The 17,613-nt window shown below is 56.0% G+C and overlaps 5 protein-coding genes across 5 annotated transcripts; 2 read left to right on the top strand and 3 right to left on the bottom strand.

Moving 5' to 3' along the window:
• Positions 1-193: 193 nt before the first annotated feature.
• On the bottom strand, positions 194-2,137 carry COL26b_008796 (uncharacterized protein; the record flags this gene model as incomplete). Its single annotated transcript, XM_053181543.1, has 1 exon — positions 194-2,137. The coding sequence occupies one exon, from the start codon at positions 2,135-2,137 to the stop codon at positions 194-196; it is 1,944 nt and encodes a 647-aa protein (XP_053034554.1).
• A 1,944-nt stretch (positions 2,138-4,081) lies between these two features.
• On the top strand, positions 4,082-5,214 carry COL26b_008797 (uncharacterized protein; the record flags this gene model as incomplete). Its single annotated transcript, XM_053181544.1, has 4 exons — positions 4,082-4,272; positions 4,327-4,478; positions 4,540-4,983; positions 5,039-5,214. The coding sequence occupies 4 exons, from the start codon at positions 4,082-4,084 to the stop codon at positions 5,212-5,214; spliced, it is 963 nt and encodes a 320-aa protein (XP_053034555.1).
• Positions 5,215-8,687: 3,473 nt separating this feature from the next.
• On the bottom strand, positions 8,688-10,316 carry COL26b_008798 (uncharacterized protein; the record flags this gene model as incomplete). The annotated part of the gene is made up of 1 exon (XM_053181545.1): positions 8,688-10,316. One exon carries the CDS (start codon positions 10,314-10,316, stop codon positions 8,688-8,690), a length of 1,629 nt encoding a protein of 542 aa, XP_053034556.1.
• Positions 10,317-11,141: 825 nt separating this feature from the next.
• COL26b_008799 (uncharacterized protein) lies at positions 11,142-12,171 on the top strand (the record flags this gene model as incomplete). The annotated part of the gene is made up of 2 exons (XM_053181546.1): positions 11,142-11,434; positions 11,625-12,171. 2 exons carry the CDS (start codon positions 11,142-11,144, stop codon positions 12,169-12,171), a joined length of 840 nt encoding a protein of 279 aa, XP_053034557.1.
• A 319-nt stretch (positions 12,172-12,490) lies between these two features.
• Positions 12,491-16,890, bottom strand: COL26b_008800 (uncharacterized protein; the record flags this gene model as incomplete). Its single annotated transcript, XM_053181547.1, has 3 exons — positions 12,491-15,534; positions 15,631-16,558; positions 16,801-16,890. 3 exons carry the CDS (start codon positions 16,888-16,890, stop codon positions 12,491-12,493), a joined length of 4,062 nt encoding a protein of 1,353 aa, XP_053034558.1.
• Between the last annotated feature and the right edge of the window lie 723 nt (positions 16,891-17,613).

Raw genomic sequence — 17,613 nt, forward strand, 5'->3', positions numbered from 1 at the left:
TCGAAGTTCATGAGAATGTGGACCTGTGAGATCTCCAATGTCATCAAGCCTTCGCTGGGAAGGCAAGATCACAGTTGCTTCGGCTGATCTGCTGAAGCCGTTAGCCAAGACCCTCGCACCATGAAGAGTGTCCAAAATACCGCTTGTTTCTTACTACAAATTCACTAAACTAATCTCTCGAGGTGCTCCAACGCTATGCAGTGATATCAACTCCCTTCAGCGACCCTTCAGCACGCCACTCCTCCAGGAACTTGGTATAGTTGTTCATGCCCGTGGGGAACGGCGCGCCCCTCATCTTTTTCATCTGGTCCTCCGGCTTGGTCTGCTCACCCTCGTTGGTGATGTACGACGGCGTGCAGGTCGCGATTCCAGCGAACCACGCCGCGTGCATCATGATCTTCGCAGCGTAGCCTTCCTCGCCGTCCACCGTGCTCTCAATCACCACCTTGTCCGTACTCTTGCCGGCCCGCCTCATCGCCTCGCCCAAGATGTACGCCGAGTGCTGCGCCGCGATGTCCGTCACGTAGGCAAAGTTGGACGACGCGCCCATCTGCATCGGGCCCGTGAGGAAGAGGTTCGGGAAGCCGTTGGTGAGGACGCCGTGCAGCGTGCTCGGGCCCTTGGTGAGCCACTTCTCCGAGATGAGCTGTCCACCGCGGCCCTTGATGGTCATGTTGGACTGCGACGACGGCTCGGCCATGTTCTCGCCGGGCGGTCTGTATCCTGTGCCGAGGACGATGACGTCCAGGGGGTACTCTGTTCCTCCGACTACGAGGCCGTCTTTGGTCGCGTGGTCTACACCTTTACCCTCCGTGTCAACTAGGTGAACGTGAGGAAGGTTGAAAGCCGGGAGATAGTCGTCGTGGAATGTCGGGCGCTTGCACCAGCCCGGGTACCACGCCTTCAGGCCCTCAGCCGTTTTCTTGTCCTCAACGATCGACTCAACCCGCTGTCTAAGTCTCTCAGATCTGGGCGTGTCGAGAGCCATCATGTTGCCAAGGTGCCCAGGAATGTCCTCCATCTTCAGCGGAGCGTCGTGAGGTCCGCCAATAATGGCCTTGTACGCCTTCAGCGTCGTCCAGCCGTCGTTCACAAGGTTCTCTCCCGGCTCGCCTCCAGTAATCCACTCATTGAAGTTCTCGGTGCGCTTGCGTTGCCAACCTCTCCCAGTTGCGATCTTCGTCTTGAACTCCTCCGGATCGGTGGGCCTCTGCCCTCTCTCATCAACAGCCGAAGGCGTCCTCTGGAAAACGTAAAGCTCCTTCGCCCACTTGGCGAGCTGCGGCACAACTTGAACAGCCGTCGCACCCGTGCCAATGATTCCAACTCGCTTGCCTTCCAGACCGGTGAGCTGTGGGTTCTCGGGCGCTGTGCCCAGCCCGCCGGTGACACCATAGTTCCATCTCGCCGTGTGGAACATGTCACCCTCAAACGCCTCCAGATTCTTCGCCAACTTGGGGTGGTTCAGCACACCATTGGCCAGCACCACAAACTGCGAGCGGACCTTCATCGTGACGGGCTCGTCGCCGGGCCCGCGGCCCTGCTCAACCACGACATCCCACCTCTTCGCCTCGTCGTCCCACTCGTAGCTCCTAATCTGCGACCGGAACACACCCTTGTCCGTGAGGTTCCACATCTCGGCCATCCGCTCGGCGTGCGCCATCAGCTCCGGGCCGTACGAGTACCTGTGCTTCGGGACGTACCCAGTCTCCTCGAGCAGCGGCATGTACGTGTAGCTCTCAATGTCGCACATGAGGCCCGGGTAGCGGTTCCAGTACCACGTGCCACCGAACCCGCCGGCCACGTCGACGAGGCGGATGTCCTCCGCCCGCAGGCCGGCCTGGATGAAGCGGATCGCGTACAGCAGGCCGCCGAAGCCTGCGCCGAGGATGACGACCTTGACCTCGTCGCCGTCCTTAAGGTTGGGCGGTTGCGCGTTGAGCTTGGCGTGGTCGACCCATGGGTCCTCGGCGAGCTTGCGGAAGCGCTCGTCCTTCTCGAGCTCGACGTACTGGCCGTTGCCGTCGGCGCGGAGGCGCTTCTCCTTCTCTTCGGTGTACTTCTTGTTGAGGGCCATGAAGTCGACGGCGGCGGCCCCGGCAGGGGTCGCGCCGGCGGGGACTGGAGGTGCGGACATGGCGATGGGGCTGCTCGGTGAAGTATTCCTACGGCCCGAGAGAGTTGTGGGGTTTGAGGAGATTTGACGGTTGTGGTCTTCGGATGAGATGAGAGGGAACCATGGCTGTGAGCGATCGGGTTTGAGATCTACATATATGCGATCATGATGAAAGGGCGTCCAAGCGGCATCCCACCTCAAACGGTCTTCATGGCGGTTCATGCATGGGCGGGTCTCGTCTGGTGTCTCTCAGGGTCTCGAGCTCGGAGGAGCCGCGGCCATCGACCTGGCAAAGACTCGGCCGGCCGCTCATTGTCACTCAACAGTGGGCATGACTGTGGAGCAACTCGGAATGAATCATGAGCCCGGCAGAGCGTTGGCTTGGTGGACAGTACAGAAAAAACAACGAAGAACCCCTTGAGATCGACAGTGCAAACGTATTCGTATTCGTTCGTCGCATTCGAGCTGCAGCATCACAAGCGATGTGGAGGCCACGATGTTTGACCAGTCTAGCGGTAAAGGGCGAGAGAGAAGAGAGTCGCCAGGTCTTCGAGGTGCCGGTGGGCGTTAGGCGCTAGCCACCTCGGCCGGCCTGTTTCCCGCTGCACTGGATCGCATTGCAGGTGTTTTGGAGAAATTGTCGTGTCGTCCAAAGTTTGCCCAGCCTGTGGGATAACCTCCGCGTGGTTGAGCCCATGCAGAACCCTGCAACTACCGACTCCGCGCGACGAATTAGCGTGGGGAGCCGTCTTGGAGTAGTGAGGGGGACGTTGCTTTTGCCCCTCCGTGATTGTCAACCGGTTCGTCTAGAATGGCCAAAAGAACACGCCTACACGGCTCCTGCATCGCGGATCCTTGCCGTTTGTCCTGGGCGACGGCTGGTCGCAGCTTTTGTTACGCGTGTTGAAGCTCGCATTGAAAGCGACAATGCGAGTGGTTCATTCGATTCTACGAAAGCGAAACCGAGGAACAAGGAGCCAGTGCCTAGAGTCTCTGGAGGGGCCGACTCCATGCGTTGAAGGCGGGATCGACCGACAGACCGCTGCACAGCATCTCCGCCGGACTCAAACTCCGCTGATACAACGTGTCCGGATGACATGAAGTCAATGCCGATGGGAGCATCCTACGTGTTCACACACATACGAGCTGTCATCTCTACGTGCCGTCGAGCCAGGCAAAGGTTAATTGAAAAGGTTCCGGGGGGATGGGCTGAGCCAAGATTAAGCTTGATTCAGTCCCTGAAGCCGTTACCGCGCGGAGATGGGCAGCGGGCGCGTCAACACCGCACTCGCGTGGCTGAAGGCGTTCCATTTCATCGCCGTTCCGCAGCAATATTCTAATGGAATGAGAATGGCGAATGACATGTTTGGATAATAGCTGAAGACGAGGTGCAATGGAAATAGGAGCTTGAGAAACTTGGCACCTTATCGATAACACAGCCACGAACAACCCCTGAGCAAGCTGAAGTCAATCCCAAATGCTTCCCCAAGCCTGCTGAATCAGTGTCCACTCTTCGCTGTACCACAGGTAAAACCAGTCGGGTCGCTTCAAAGCAATTTCTGAAGGTAAATCCTTATCAACACGCTACAAATGACCACCGGGAGATTCTTGATGCGGCACGGAAGAACAAATGCGCCCTCGGACAAATAGCTACGTCAAAATCACCGTGTTTCTGCAGGTATCAATAGATGAACCCCCGGTCCAGCGCTTGGATCCCTGCAGACCGCAGCGACGCTACCCCTCAAGGACCAACAGGCCAGTGAGGCGGGCCCATATCATGGACTTGCATCAACCAAAGAAGTCGTTGGAATTTCTAAGTTTGGCTCGTCACTTGGCGTGGGAATACAAAAGCATTCCAGCGGGCTGCTTGAACAAGTTATGCTCGCTTCCGCTGTCAGCCTACTGCAGCTTCCTCCAACTGCCTCTCACCTCATCTCCTACTAAACACCGCTCACGTGAATCGTCATGGGCTCTACACTCAACCTTCCCGACTATGACGATCTGCCACCAGTCGAGGGCATGCCAAAGGGCTGCGCGTGGGGAATATTTGACAAAAACGGAGAAAGGGATATCTACGGCACGCTAAACCTGCTCACACCAGAGGTCATCAAAGCAGCCGGGGCGGAGGTCCGAGACGGAGTGTCCATCTCTCTGAAGTAAGCATCCGCCTCATTTATCAACGATCAGTAGTCGCTCTGACAACGCTCCAGCTGGTCTTTGGATGGCTTGTCAAAGTCCGAGATCCCAGGACGCAAGAAGCTCGTCCACAAAGTCCACACCCTCCGGTCCTCCAAGCTGTGCGACGCCATAGGCTGGGACGACGAGCTGGAGTTCAACACGCAAAACAGCAGCCAGTGGGATAGTCTCGTCCACTGGCACCACCAGCCGACCGGCCTTGCCTACAAGTTTCAATCCAACCCAAGAAGACATGTCCGTCAAGTCCACGGCGGAGAACAAGATGCCCACCATTGACCACTGGCATACCCGAGGCGGCGTGGTCGGCCGCGGCGTCTTGATCGACTACGTCTCCTATGCAGAGGAGAAGGGGATTTCGTATCACCCTTTTGGCGGCAACCGCATCACCGTCCAGGACATCGAGGCGGTCGCTGCGCATTACGGCGTCAAGTTCAAGCACGGGGATATCTTCCTCATCAGGCTCGGCTCGACGGAGTTCATTGACAGCATCAAACCGGAGGACATGGGCGGCGCATCGAAGATCGCAGCCATGTCTGGTGTTCACGGCTGCGAAGAGACAGCCCGGTGGTTCTGGAACAAACATTTCTCTGCTGCCGTTGCGGACTCGAACTCCTTCGAAGCGTTCCCGCCTGTGAATCCTGATGGTAGTGTCGCTGGTATTTCGGGTCTAGGTGAGCTCCGCTGTTCCCTGGTATTTGAGTGCAAGCTACTAATACGGTCGACAAGTTCTGCACTACTACTTCTTGAGTTTCTTCGGTATGCCCATCGGCGAGTTGTGGGATCTGAGCCGTCTCGCGGCGCACTGCAAGAAGACTGGAAGGTATTCCTTCATGCTCACATCTGCACCTCTGAACGCACCATGCTTAGTTGGCTCTCCGCCAAATGCCATCGCCATTTTCTGAGGTCTTGAGCAGTTCAGCAGCTGTTCAAGTAGCATTGCGTGCATATTACCCAGTACGGATAATCATTTTTACCATATATAACTTCATTTTCAGTAAGCAGCCGTATTTACGCATAGAAATAACCAGCATTGAGTAATGATTCAACACTCATTATCGTGACGTTGATTCGATATTACGGGCTTTGGCTGTACATGCAGATAGCCTCGTCATAAGACTTAGTCGCTATCAGGAGAGTGATTAAGCTAAATAGCTCACTGTAGTCGAATGAGATGTCGTCTGCCAATGCCATAGACTTCCAGTACACCATTGAACACGCGGGTATGGGGTTAAAGCCTACTGAATATTACTCAAGAAGATTGACATCTTTCTTTTAGCAAAGATCGAATTTAATAGTTGAGGAAACGTCGGAGGAACCTGAGGTTACTTTTTATCATACGTACATGTACCATAGTCCACCCGCAATTCATATGCTATCCCCTCGAGCGCGAGATGACGTCGGTACAAGCATATGCGGGGTAATTAGTAGCGAATTATGTTTTAATCCGACTTATTTCCTATTATCTCCACGAATAAAAAGTTCTAAAAGGGGGAGAATTTGGAGAAAGGTGGGTTATATTTGTACCGACGTCATCTCGCGCTCGATGGGATAGGCAAATCAGGCCGTTTCATAATAGCTTCTCTCTCATCCAAATATTGAGTCCAATTTTACTGCCTTTCTGGACGGGCAAGCCAGCATGAAGAGTGTCCTCGTGAAGCGAGCCATCATCACGCAGGTTCTTCCAGAACACGGCACTTCCTGCTCGTGGTCGGAACGTAAGTGTCCTCGCCTGACAGTCAACTATCTCGCACCATCTCTCGTCCTCGGAGTCCCAGTCAATGGCAATGCGAGGAAATTGTGTGCCACAGTGAGACCCACAACTGTCATCTAGAAAGGCAAATATGGTTGTCAGTCTCTCGAAACGACTTGTAGTGTTCTTCACGGCCCCTTCTTCTCCTTCCTGGCCCAAAGGCCGGCGAGTGGAGAGAGTATCGTAGTGTGGAACGTACTCGCCACCTTCGAGGTAGCGGGTAGCTTGTATCTGCTCCAACTGGTCTTCCGAGACAAATCCTTGGAAACGTGCCGAGCGCGTTATCACGGACTGCACGACGGCGTCGCCTCGTGGCAACATAGCTGTCGAGCTCCGACGACCAGACGCTAGTCTATCATGCCTTCCGGTCTCGTCGTCAATGACAGTTGAAGGTTGGTAGCGTTCTTGCCTGCATTGAGAATCTGCGTTAGCAACAGCTGATTTGAGGTGGCAGAGAACGGGATTGGGTCCTCGAGGTGTATGGAGGTACTCACGCAAGATCCAGAAGGTGCTGCACCTCACTTGACGTTAAGAAGTTCTCAATATGAATAATTAGGGGGTCATAAGACACGATGATGGTTAACAAAGGCGCTGATTGTATGCTGGGCTTCGTTGGCTGAACCAAGATTGAGATCGCGATAGATGCAACTATAATCAAAGATGATGTGACTGTCAACCAACTAGCTTTTAACGAAGCTCCTTCAACTGTATTCGCCGACTTGGGTGTGCTTGTTGCGGATGCCATGACAACTCTTCGGTCCGCCAACAAGCGAGAACATTGCTGGTTGGTGTTCTTCGCAAGCGTCTGGGACAATAATAATGCCGCTCGTATCTGAAGTAGGTTGTCTACATACTTATGGCATCCAACTTCCTGCTTGTCAGATCAATTTCATTCTGGTTGAGATCAATACAAATGGACGTTGCGCACGATTCAGTCACGCTGGGTGACCCGTCGCTCGGTCTCGGACTTCAATTGAGTGCGAGAGCCACGTATCCACCAGGCCACGAATTGAGCCATGGACTCGTTTAAAACCTGAAAATAACAAAGCATAAACGGCTACATTTGAGTTTGGAACTTCGGCAACTTCTGAGGACATCGATTACTATTCGCGAAACTATCCCATCGGCTGCTGCGCAACGCTGCAGATACTTACCCACATGAGCCCGGGTTTCTCCAATTTCAGAGTTGAACATATCTGTATGTTCAATGTTATTATCCATAGCGCGTAGCCTTTCTGAATGCATTTTCTCTACTCTGCACATTGATTTCCGGCGTCTCGTTGCAGCCGATGGGATACTCTCTGGTTTCTATCCAATAAAGCTTGAACCGTTCCTTTTCTTTCGCTCTAACTACTGTATCCCAAAACCATAGAGGGAAACTGACCAGCGGCTGCGGCTAAATCGGATGTCACATATCAGCAGACATGACGTCAAGACGTTGTGGGTATTACTATGTCTACACGCAGGGCCGCATGGAACCTACATGTAGACAGACGCTCTGCCCCATACACCAAGGACCACCCATGTTGTGTGAGATCTGTATCGCGGATTTGCAAACCCGAGAGACAAAGGAGGCGCAATCATACAAAGCGCGTTGTAGGAGGCCGGTGTTTCTGTATCTCGGCGTGCCCGGAGAGTTCCGGACTTTGGCGGACTATAGGTCTTCGATTTGGACCGGTAAACCGACAACCCCATGCTCCACACTATTCAAATCCAACTAAGTGATCGGCAACTGTGACAGAAAGTTTGCTCGTCTTAGGCTGAACAGAGAGGTTTGGTTGAAAGCGAGACGCAGCCTGGGTAGAAAAGTATTTAAACTGAGAGCAGTTTCCCCCTTAGGCTGACATATTTTGTCCCTTTAACCCATTCAACCCAATCAACACAGTAACCATGCAAATCAAGACAATCGCCATCTACTTTTTCGCTACGCTCGCCGCTGCGGTGCCTAACAAGGCCGTAAGTGAACTTCGTTGACCAAGCATACCTCGTAAGTACTAACCAAGAATCAGGCCGCGGACGGAGTCGAAGCTAGAGAGGCTTCTTCTGGTCCTTCTCCTGGAGGAAGCTGCCCTGGAGTATGTACCAGCCAGTCACAGGCTGTCGACGCCTTTTCAGCCCTAACTCTTGATGTAGGACCCGAACTGCGGCCCTTAAGCGGCTCCTAATGCCCGACGGAACGCAACCCGGCGGCGAGAAACATCCCACTTTTTGTACTTCCTCCCCACGGGGTAACTGCGGGTGGGGAGAATTGGGTCAAAGGATTACACAACGGGGGTGCCTGGTACTTTTTGTGGTTCTTCATGTACACAGAAAGCTGCCGATAAGATACAATGGCGGGAAGTACTGGTTCTGCATAACAGTGTTTCCATGAAGTTTCCAGTGTTCAGAGAGCCTCGCCAGCCTGCCAGTAACGATTTGTTGACAGCTCGATACACTGTGCTGACTGAGGATGTAAAACGACCGCTGAAGGTGAGGGGGGAATTAATGTCGACCAGCATCCATTCCCAGACTTCGTGGCAACAACAGATTGTAGTGCTACTAGTGCATATCCAACAGGCCTGTCACGAAACTGAGTTTCCAAAAGGAGTCTTCCAAGAAAAGTTTGAAAACTAAACAACCCAGTTATTATTCAACCCTCCACACTTCAAACCCGCCGGCAAAGGGTGGCCGCAGTCCACTCCAGTACCCCGTACCGAACATGAGATAGTTCTGCACAACAGCGATGCCGCCCTTGAAGAAGTCAGCCAACTTCTCCTCCCTCAGAATCTTTCCCGTTAATTTGTCCAAAAGCACTAATGACCCGGGCCCTTGTGGAAACCCGTTCTCTCCCGTCCTGCCCGTTGAGCCTATTACCAACACATCATTGACAACCGTCGGGGCGATCATGCTGGCCGTGTCATTAGGCGACGCCGTTTGCCATAGGATCTTGCCGTCCGCAAGAGCTGCTGCGCCAAAAGCGGCATTCTGAATAATCTGGCCGTTGGCGAGGGCGTATGGCGTGCGAGCATTGTTGATGGCGGTGAAATAGACCGCAACATGGTCCGCAGCAATGCCCCAGCTCAAACCGCCCTCGAGACCCGCGGGACTTGCCTTGGTCAGCCAGAGCACCTCTCCTGATTCAGCATCTATGCCATAAAGGTTGCCATTCTTTTGTCCAATGACGATCAAGTCTTTGCCATTGGGCGTCTTGGCGCCAGCTCCGGGGACCAGAGTCGGTCCCATGCCAAAATCCGAGTCGAGGCCCACCACCGGCGGACACTCGGCGCCGCGCGGATTGAGCACACATGCCAAGTTCCACGCATCCAGGACGCCGAGTTGCCGTACCCATTTGATGCTGCCGGTTACCAGGTCTAGAGCGAGGACGGACTCTTGGTAGATATCAGGGGGTAAACATGGGTCGGGTAAAACGGTGCCGTTTTGATTGGAGGCGAGCTGGCATGCGGCAACTTCGTCAGGGACGGAATGCGTGTTGCCGGTGGCGATGTAGACACAGTTGCGAATTGTGTCGACGACGGGGCTGGATCCCCAGACAGAGGCGCCGGAGAACGGGTCACCTGTGAAATTCTCAGGTTGCGTCATCATCATGGTTTTCCATTGTAGTTTTAGAATACCGTCCTCGAGAGCAACTGAGTTCATGCTGCCCACGTGGTCGCAACATTTGTAGTTGGCCAGTGAAGCACTGATCACTTCGAACGATGAGGCTCCGACAAGTAATTGGCCTGCATACCAAGTCGGAGACTGTGTGATCATGGCGACCGGGTGGTCATCAATCTGCAGGTGGCTCACCAGAGAACCCGTCTCCCTGTCGATGGCAAGCACAAGAGCATGCGCGAGGGTTCCGATAAAGAGGTGATCGCCATCGGTCACAGGCGAGCTGCGGGAGACGGGGTTGACGCCCGACGCTCGTTGGATATCAGTCAGAGGTGCGAAGTCAAGAATCATTTGGGTGATGTTGGCGGTCCACTGCACATGACACGATTTGTAGTCCAAGGCGACAAGAAGACCGGTCCAGGTCAGATAGTAAGCGATCCCATCCACAACGAGCGGTGTGGCGCTGACTCCGGCGGGTTCGTATCTTTGGTCGCATATCTTGACAAGCGAGCCGATGTTCTTCTGAGCAATGACGGCGTCCGGCCCCGCCATCCGCCGATTGTGGATGCTCCCGCCCCAGCCGGCCCAGACACCGGGGAGCACCGGCGTCGCGGCGTGAGCTGTGGCCAAAAGCGCAGCGATGCGGAAGAGTACGGCAAGCATCCCGGATAACTTTACGCGGTATGGAGATGAGGTCATCTCGGGAACAGCAAGAGATTGATGTAGCGCGTAATGTAGAAGACGATTCGGTTTTCGGTTGATTGACAGTTGCGCCAAATTGAAATCGATGAGAATTATGAAAGAAGTAAAAATGAGTATCATGAGTTGCGCAGCCTGCGAGAAGCTAACCGATGGCAATGTAACTATAGAGGCTGCATCATGTCGACGATATCCGACAATTCTCCCAACTGCGCGCCAAGCTCTCGGCACGGCAGGTTACACGACATGTAGGCGCCGAGATGCTCATCGCCAGTCATAAGTTTGCCCGAATAGGGTCTTCCGAGACAGTGGTAAGCTGAAGAATAAAGCACGCTTTTTTCCCCCAGTTTTTGTACATGGAATATGTTTGCAATGGAGAACTGTTGGTTGTACGGAGAACCAGCCTGTTCGTGGAGGCTTAGTAACTTGTGTTCGTTTCCAACGGCGTCCCCAGCTAGCCCTGGAAGCGCTACCATAAGAAGCAAAAAAGCAAACGGTTGGGGTTTAAAACCCCAGATGAGGCTACGCTTACCCAGACGTGGGTAAGATTACATGTCTAGCAAACAATATCGAAAGACAATCAAAGCTGCTGAACGGACAAAGCCTAAAAACCGCACGCGATCTAATCAATTTAGTTGACGCGTTGTCGCGCGTTACCCCTGCCCCCTGAAATGGGCACCCACTCGTTGCGTACCCAGCGCAGAAAGAATTTAATCCTACGGATCTCCCATCAGTCCTCCTTGTGCCTCTGTATCATACAATAATTCTCGAAGCAAAAAGCTTACAACCATGCCGCCAGTCCGCACAAAGAAATCCACACCATCGAAGCTCGGGGGACCCCTGTCGGCCTTCGGCTTCGTCAAGATCGACAAGGAAGAGGCCCTGGCCCGCGCGGCGAAGGTTGTACCGAAGAACCCAGACCCAGCGCCGCCTTCGTCGTCGCCATCATCAGAAGACGAAGATGTGGATGATCCAGCTCTGCGGACGAAGCCGCGGGGTGGCTCGTTCCAGCGACCGCAAAAAAGCTTCACTCAAAAGGGCGAGAAGGTTGCCATGTTCCACGGCGATAGCGGAGGAAACTCGTACGTCTTTCAATGCGACCTCGAAGCCCAAGGTCGGCACAGCTACGAGGGAGTTAGTGTTTGGGTTTGGATATGAATTCACAAAGTACGTTTCTCCCCCTTCTGACACCAACCTTGCACATCATGACCTGTGCCTCCACTCTAAACTCCAAAGGTACACCCAAACGAATCCTCGCTAACTCGAAGCCAGAGGACACATCGACACCCTCGTTTCCATGTTCCCCAACCTCTGCCAGAAACTCTGGAGCATCGAGCTCGTCTTCATGGATCCTTACAGGGAGCCGTATGACGGCTACACGGACGTCGACGACGCCGACCTCATCAGGCTCGCAAAGGCCTGCCCGGCGCTGCGCGCCTTCAAGCTCCCCTACGCCTCGAAAACCGGGGACGCCGCGTTTGCTGCCTTTTGTCGGCACTGCCCGAGCCTCACGCGTCTCGAGATCTTCACCACCAACTGTCTCAGGGCGACGGGCGCCTGGTTCGACGAGGTGCGCGAGAACCCTTCGTGGGCGCCGAAGCTCAAGAGGGTGACGATCACCAAGGGGGAGGACGAGAGGATCGACATGGATGCCTTGCTGGCGATGAGCAAAGTTAGAAGCAATCTGTTAATCACGTTTGTGAGGGGCGATGAAGACAGAGGATTCCGAGGCCGCTATGAGTTAATGGCTTTTATGGATGAGAAGTACAGAGGGGGGAAGAAGGTCAAGTGTCAACCTTGCCATCAAGAGGTTCTTTAGACACTTAATATCGTTTAGATTCTTAATGTCGTTGCTGGTAGACGCGAGTAATACTTCAATCACTCAAGACAAGCCCTTCAAAATTCATTTCAAATCAGATTTCTATATGCCGCTGAAACTATCGAAACAAGAACAATGCTGTTGAGGTATTATGAGTTATACAAAAAATGCATTTTTGATCAGAACTACCCCCTTTCCTTCCGGGTGTCCCATGCAGATGTCCCATGCAATGTGATGTTGCGTTTGCTTTTCTCTCCCACTTTCCCAATTAACGAATCGAAACTCTCAACAGTCATTTCTCTCAACCCATGCTGCTGGTCTACTGCAGCATCTGCTGCATCGCGTTGATTCTGTAGCTCTCCCTCCTGTCCATCAGCTCCTGGTGCTTTCCGCTGTCCACAATCTGGCCGCCCTCCACGAGGAAGATCACATCGGCCTTCTGCACGGTGTGCAGACGGTGAGTAATAGCCAACACCGTCGTGCCCCGCGATGCGCGCTCAAGACCCTCCTGGAGGGCCGCCTCGGACGCGGCGTCGAGAGCACTGGTGGACTCGTCGAGCAGGAGAAGACGCGGCTTACGGACGAGCGCGCGAGCGATGGCGAGGCGCTGCCTCTGACCACCGGACAGACGGGACGCGGAGGGTCCGCACTCGGTGTCGTAGCCGTCGGGCAGGGCCATGATGACGTCGTGGATGTTGGCGAGCTTACAGGCCTCCTCGATTTCCTCCTGGGTGGCGTCGGTGTCGGGCGCGGAGCCGAGGTTGACGTTGAAGCGGACGCTGCCGTCGAAAAGGGTCGGGTCCTGGGGGACAATGGCGACGGTGTCGCGGAAGGAGGTGGGCAGGTTGGCGATGTCGTGGCCGTCGATGAGGACGCTGCCGGCGGTCGGGAAGTAGAGGCGCTGGACGAGGTTCATGATGGTGGACTTGCCGGCGCCAGAGGGGCCGACAAGGCCGCAGAAGGTGCCGGGCTGGAGGGTGAGGGAGACGTTGTCGAGGATGTTGACGTCGGGACGCGAGGGGTAGGAGAAGGAGACGTTCTTGAAGGTGACCTTGACACCGCCGGCGTTGGGACGCGGAAGCTTGGCCTTGGACTCGCCGGTGGCCTCGGGGTCGGCCTGGGTGTTGGGGTCGCCGAGGACCTGCTTGGGCTGGGATCCGGTCTTGGAGAGGTCGTCGTTCTTGCCGAGGTTGATGACGTTCATGATGCGGGAGATGGCGCTGCGGGCGCGGGAGAACTCGGGGGCGAGGGCGAACATGGTGCCCCAGAGCTGGGCGCTGATGAGCATGGCGACGAGGATGATGAGGAACTGGGTCTGGGTGTATTCGCCCTTCATGATGAGCTGGGATCCCCACCAGTTGGCGAGCGCGTTGACGAAGGTGCCGGTGACGTTGGAGATGGCCAGGAAGATGTTGGTGGTGGCGGAGGCGCGGACCATTTGCTTCTGGGGCGGGAGGAGCAGGCGGTTGTAGGAGCTCATGACCTCCTTCTCGAGGGAGAGGGCGGCAACGGTCTTGATGGACTGGACGGCCTCGGTGGCGACGGAGGTGGCGGTCGAGAAGGCGGCGGAGTGGCGCTCCTCGTAGCGGGCCAACATGCGCAGCTGCATGAAGCCAGATCCGAGGAGGATGGGGATCGTGACCAGGCAGACGATGGCGATCTTCCAGGCGATGATGTGGGAAAGGATGACGGCCACGAGAACGTTCACGCAGATAGCGAACACGGTTCCGATGGTCGAACCGGAGAAGCCACCGATGGCGGCGCTGTCCTTGGTGATGATGGTGAGGAGACCAGAAGGGCTACGGCCTTCAGACTGGTGCCACTGGACGTCCTGGTCCATGAGGGAGCGGAAGGACAGAACGCGGACGGAGTAGAGGAGCTTCTCGGCGACGACACCGAAGCAGGACCAGGCGAAGAAGTTGGCGAAGAACTCGATGCAGGCAAGACCGAAGAGGAGACCAGAGAAGAAGCGGCCCATGGAGAGGATGCGATCGTAGGTGCTGGCACAGGGGTTCAGAGCACCGACGGTGAAACCGAAGATGAGACCAGATCCGGTGAAGGTACATCCGACGATGGTGGCGGCAATCATGGCGACGATCAACCAGGCGTACGAGGGCTTGACAAGGTGAGCAAGGCCCTTGATGACGGCGCTGTAGGGCTTGGGCTCGCCGACGCCGGCATCGTCCTCCTTCTTCTCCTCGCCCTCGCTGCTGCTCTTCTCCTTCTTGAGGGCGGCCTTCTCGGTGGGCTCGTCGGCGTCAACCTCGGCCTTCTCGTTAATGACGTGGTCGGTCTTGAGGGTGGAAGCATCCAGGGAGTCGCCAGAAACAGAGCCGGCGCTGGGGGCGCGGTCAGTGGTACCGAGAGTCTGAAGTCTAGCCATGCGCGCGAAGGCGCCGTCCTCGCGGGCCATGAGCTCAGTGTAGCTGCCCTGCTCGACGACCTCGCCGGCTTCCATGACGACGATGTTGTCGGCGTTGCGAATAGTGGAGAGACGGTGGGCAATGGAGACGATGGTGCGGTTCTCGGTGGCGGCCTGCTCGACGGCGCGCTGGATGCGCTTCTCACTGGCAGAGTCAAGGGCGGAGGTGGCCTCGTCGAGGACGAGGATCTTGGGGTCGCGGATCAGGGCACGGGCAAGGGCGATGCGCTGGCGTTGGCCACCAGAGACGAGAGAACCGCTGGGGCCGGCCATGGTGCCGTAGCCGTCGTCGAGGCGGTTGATGAAGGTGGCGGCATCGGCCTGCTCGGCGGCCTGGCGGACCAGTTGCACAATCTCGCGGACTTCGGGTCCATAGCCGTCGATGGAAGTGAGCGCATCCTTACCCTTGGAGGCAATCTCGGCGAGCTGGTGTCCGTTGAGGAAGGGCTTGAGGTGTTGGTGAGCTTCCTGGGGCGAGTTGATGAGACCAAGGGCAATGTTTTCCAAAATGGAGCGGTCGAGGAGGGAAGGCTCCTGCTGGACGAAGCTGATGAAGCTGCGGAGGCTGCGGACGTTGAGCTCGCGGATGTCGGTGCCATTGAGGAGGATCGCGCCCGCGTTGGGGTCCTGGAGACGGGCGATGAGGGCCGCGATGGTGGACTTTCCGCTGCCAGAGAGACCGACAACGGCCGTGTACTTGCCGGCGGGGAAGTCGACGCTGACGTTGCGGAGGACGGGCTGGCCGGGGCGCGAGGGGTACTCGAAGGTGACGTTCTGCAGGGTGATGCCCTTGGGGTCGTTCAGGGGGAGGATCTTGCCTTCGTCCGAGGTGCCGTCGATCTCCGAGGGAGCCTCAATGTCCTCCATGAGACGCTTGTACGCGGCTGCGGCTCCGCCGAGGACGGGGAGGATAGGGGCGATGGAGCCAAGCATGATGCAGGCTGGAAACGAGATGAGCAATTAGCACGATGCCCACACACACAGAGAGGGATATTGCCGCCATTCATACGGCATATTCGGGGGAAATAGTAACTTACCGTCAACGAGAAGGTAGACAACGGCGTAGATCTCACCAAAGGTGGCACCGTTGCCGCGACCAGCCACGGAGTCGGCGATTTTGATAGAACCCTGCCAGAAGGCAAGGGCGTTGCCGGCGTAGGCGATGAAGTAGAGAAGACCGGCCTGCACGGCGGCGACGGAGGCCTTCTTGATACCGGCCTTGCGGGCGTCAATCATGTGGTCGGCGAACTTGGCCTCGAGACGCGGGCCGGCGCCGAAAGCCTGGACAACGGACACGTGCGAGAGCGCCTCGGACGCGATCGATGACGCAGAGGCCGCGGCCTGGGTCATGATGCCGGAGTACTTTGTGATGTAGCTGCCTCCGAGGAAGGACGACAACAGGAAGGCCGGGAACATGGACACCAACATGCCGGCGAGCTTGGGCTGCTTCGTGAAGGCGATGATAAAGACCGTGACGAAGAAGCTCAGCGACGCCAGGATGATGCCGACCTTCTCGGAGGTGCCGGACTGGATGGCGGTGATGTCGCCGTGCAGCCTGCTCGAGACCTCACCGGCGGCGGCGCGCTTGTCGAAGAAGGACGGCGGCTGCTTGAGCAGCGAAGACACGTACTTTGTGCGCATGCGCTGGGCGAGGCGCTGGCTGATGATGCTCCAGGCGAGGATGTAGCTGTAGATGAGGATGAGTGCGGCGCAGCCGACGGCGACGGTCTTGACGACCTTGTCGTTGATGGCGGACTCGTAGGCGAAGGCGTCGACGCCGTCCTCGGCGGCGCAGGTGGCGGAGTTCATGTTGTCAACGAGCTGGCCGAAGAGGACGCCCATGAGGGGGAACGGCACGCCCGCCGCGATGGCGGTGAGAGAGGCGAAGATGATGAGGAAGACGTCGAGCCATGTCGGGTCGGCGGCGAAGAGCAGGCGGAAGTAGACGAATATTTGCTTGTGCCACTGCGCATTGATTCGTTAGTCACGTATGAGTTGATGAGAATGAGGGCTGTTGTGTTTGAGTTTTGGGGTTGAGAGCTGCGTCATGAGACATGATGCTGCGGCGATGATGCCGCCCGATTAGATCTTTTTTTGGTGTTGAGAGATTGCGGGACGGGCCGACCGCAGCACGCAGTCAAAAGCTCAATTGCATGCAGCTCAACTCAAAACAGCGACAACAATCGCAGCGGTTGGGAAAGACTAACCGGCATCTCTGCCTCCGTCAGCTTCTTGGGCTCCTCGACCGAGGGAGCGGTCTGCTCGGGGGGCGGCTCCTGCTTCTCAGCTACCGCCATGTTGGGTCGGTCTGTCTGTAGGATTCCTTATCAGATCAGATCTTATCCTCTCTTGCTGGGGGGTCCGTCGGACGATTCCAGCACCAGGGCAGCGGCAAAGAGGGAGGGGGAGGGGAGGGGAAGAAGAGAGAGGAGAAGAGTGAAAAGAGGTTGGAAGGAGTGAAGAAGGCAACCTTGAAAAGGTTCGGAATGGCAAGATGAGCCGGCGTCTCTCTTTTTCCCTCTTGGCACTTTTTGCGCCTTCGTTCCCTTTCCTCGCGTGGAGAAAAAAATCAACCGGCTTGACAAGGGCACATGCGAACCAAAGAAGGACTGCAGCTCAGGGAAGAAGCGATGTGGTGGCCGATTCCGGTGCTTGGCCTGCTACGGATATGGGTGCCCAAAAGAGAAGCGTACATATGGGCACGCCGGTCCTTTTGCTGTGCGCCTCTCTCCTCTTCTACTATGTTTTTTTCTTTCTGGGAGGTGGCATCGGGGCACCACTACCAGCAGCACGACGATCAGGGTGTCTTTTTGGTGTCCCTTTTTTCTTACTGCGTACCCTTCTCCGCTGCAGAGGTGGAAGAATTTTGCAATGGAGCACTTGGGAATGGGCCGGACAAGGGGGGCTTTGGCCAGTCATGAGCGAGCATGTGGTGAAGGGTGTGATCAGATAAGATGATCTGATTGATTAGATATGACGCTAGCAAATGTCGCTAGCCCGTTTAATTTGGCGTTGGTGGG

Source organism: Colletotrichum chrysophilum (assembly GCF_026319265.1).
Source record: "Colletotrichum chrysophilum strain AFK26 chromosome Unknown scaffold_79, whole genome shotgun sequence".
Classification (NCBI taxonomy): domain Eukaryota; kingdom Fungi; phylum Ascomycota; class Sordariomycetes; order Glomerellales; family Glomerellaceae; genus Colletotrichum; species Colletotrichum chrysophilum.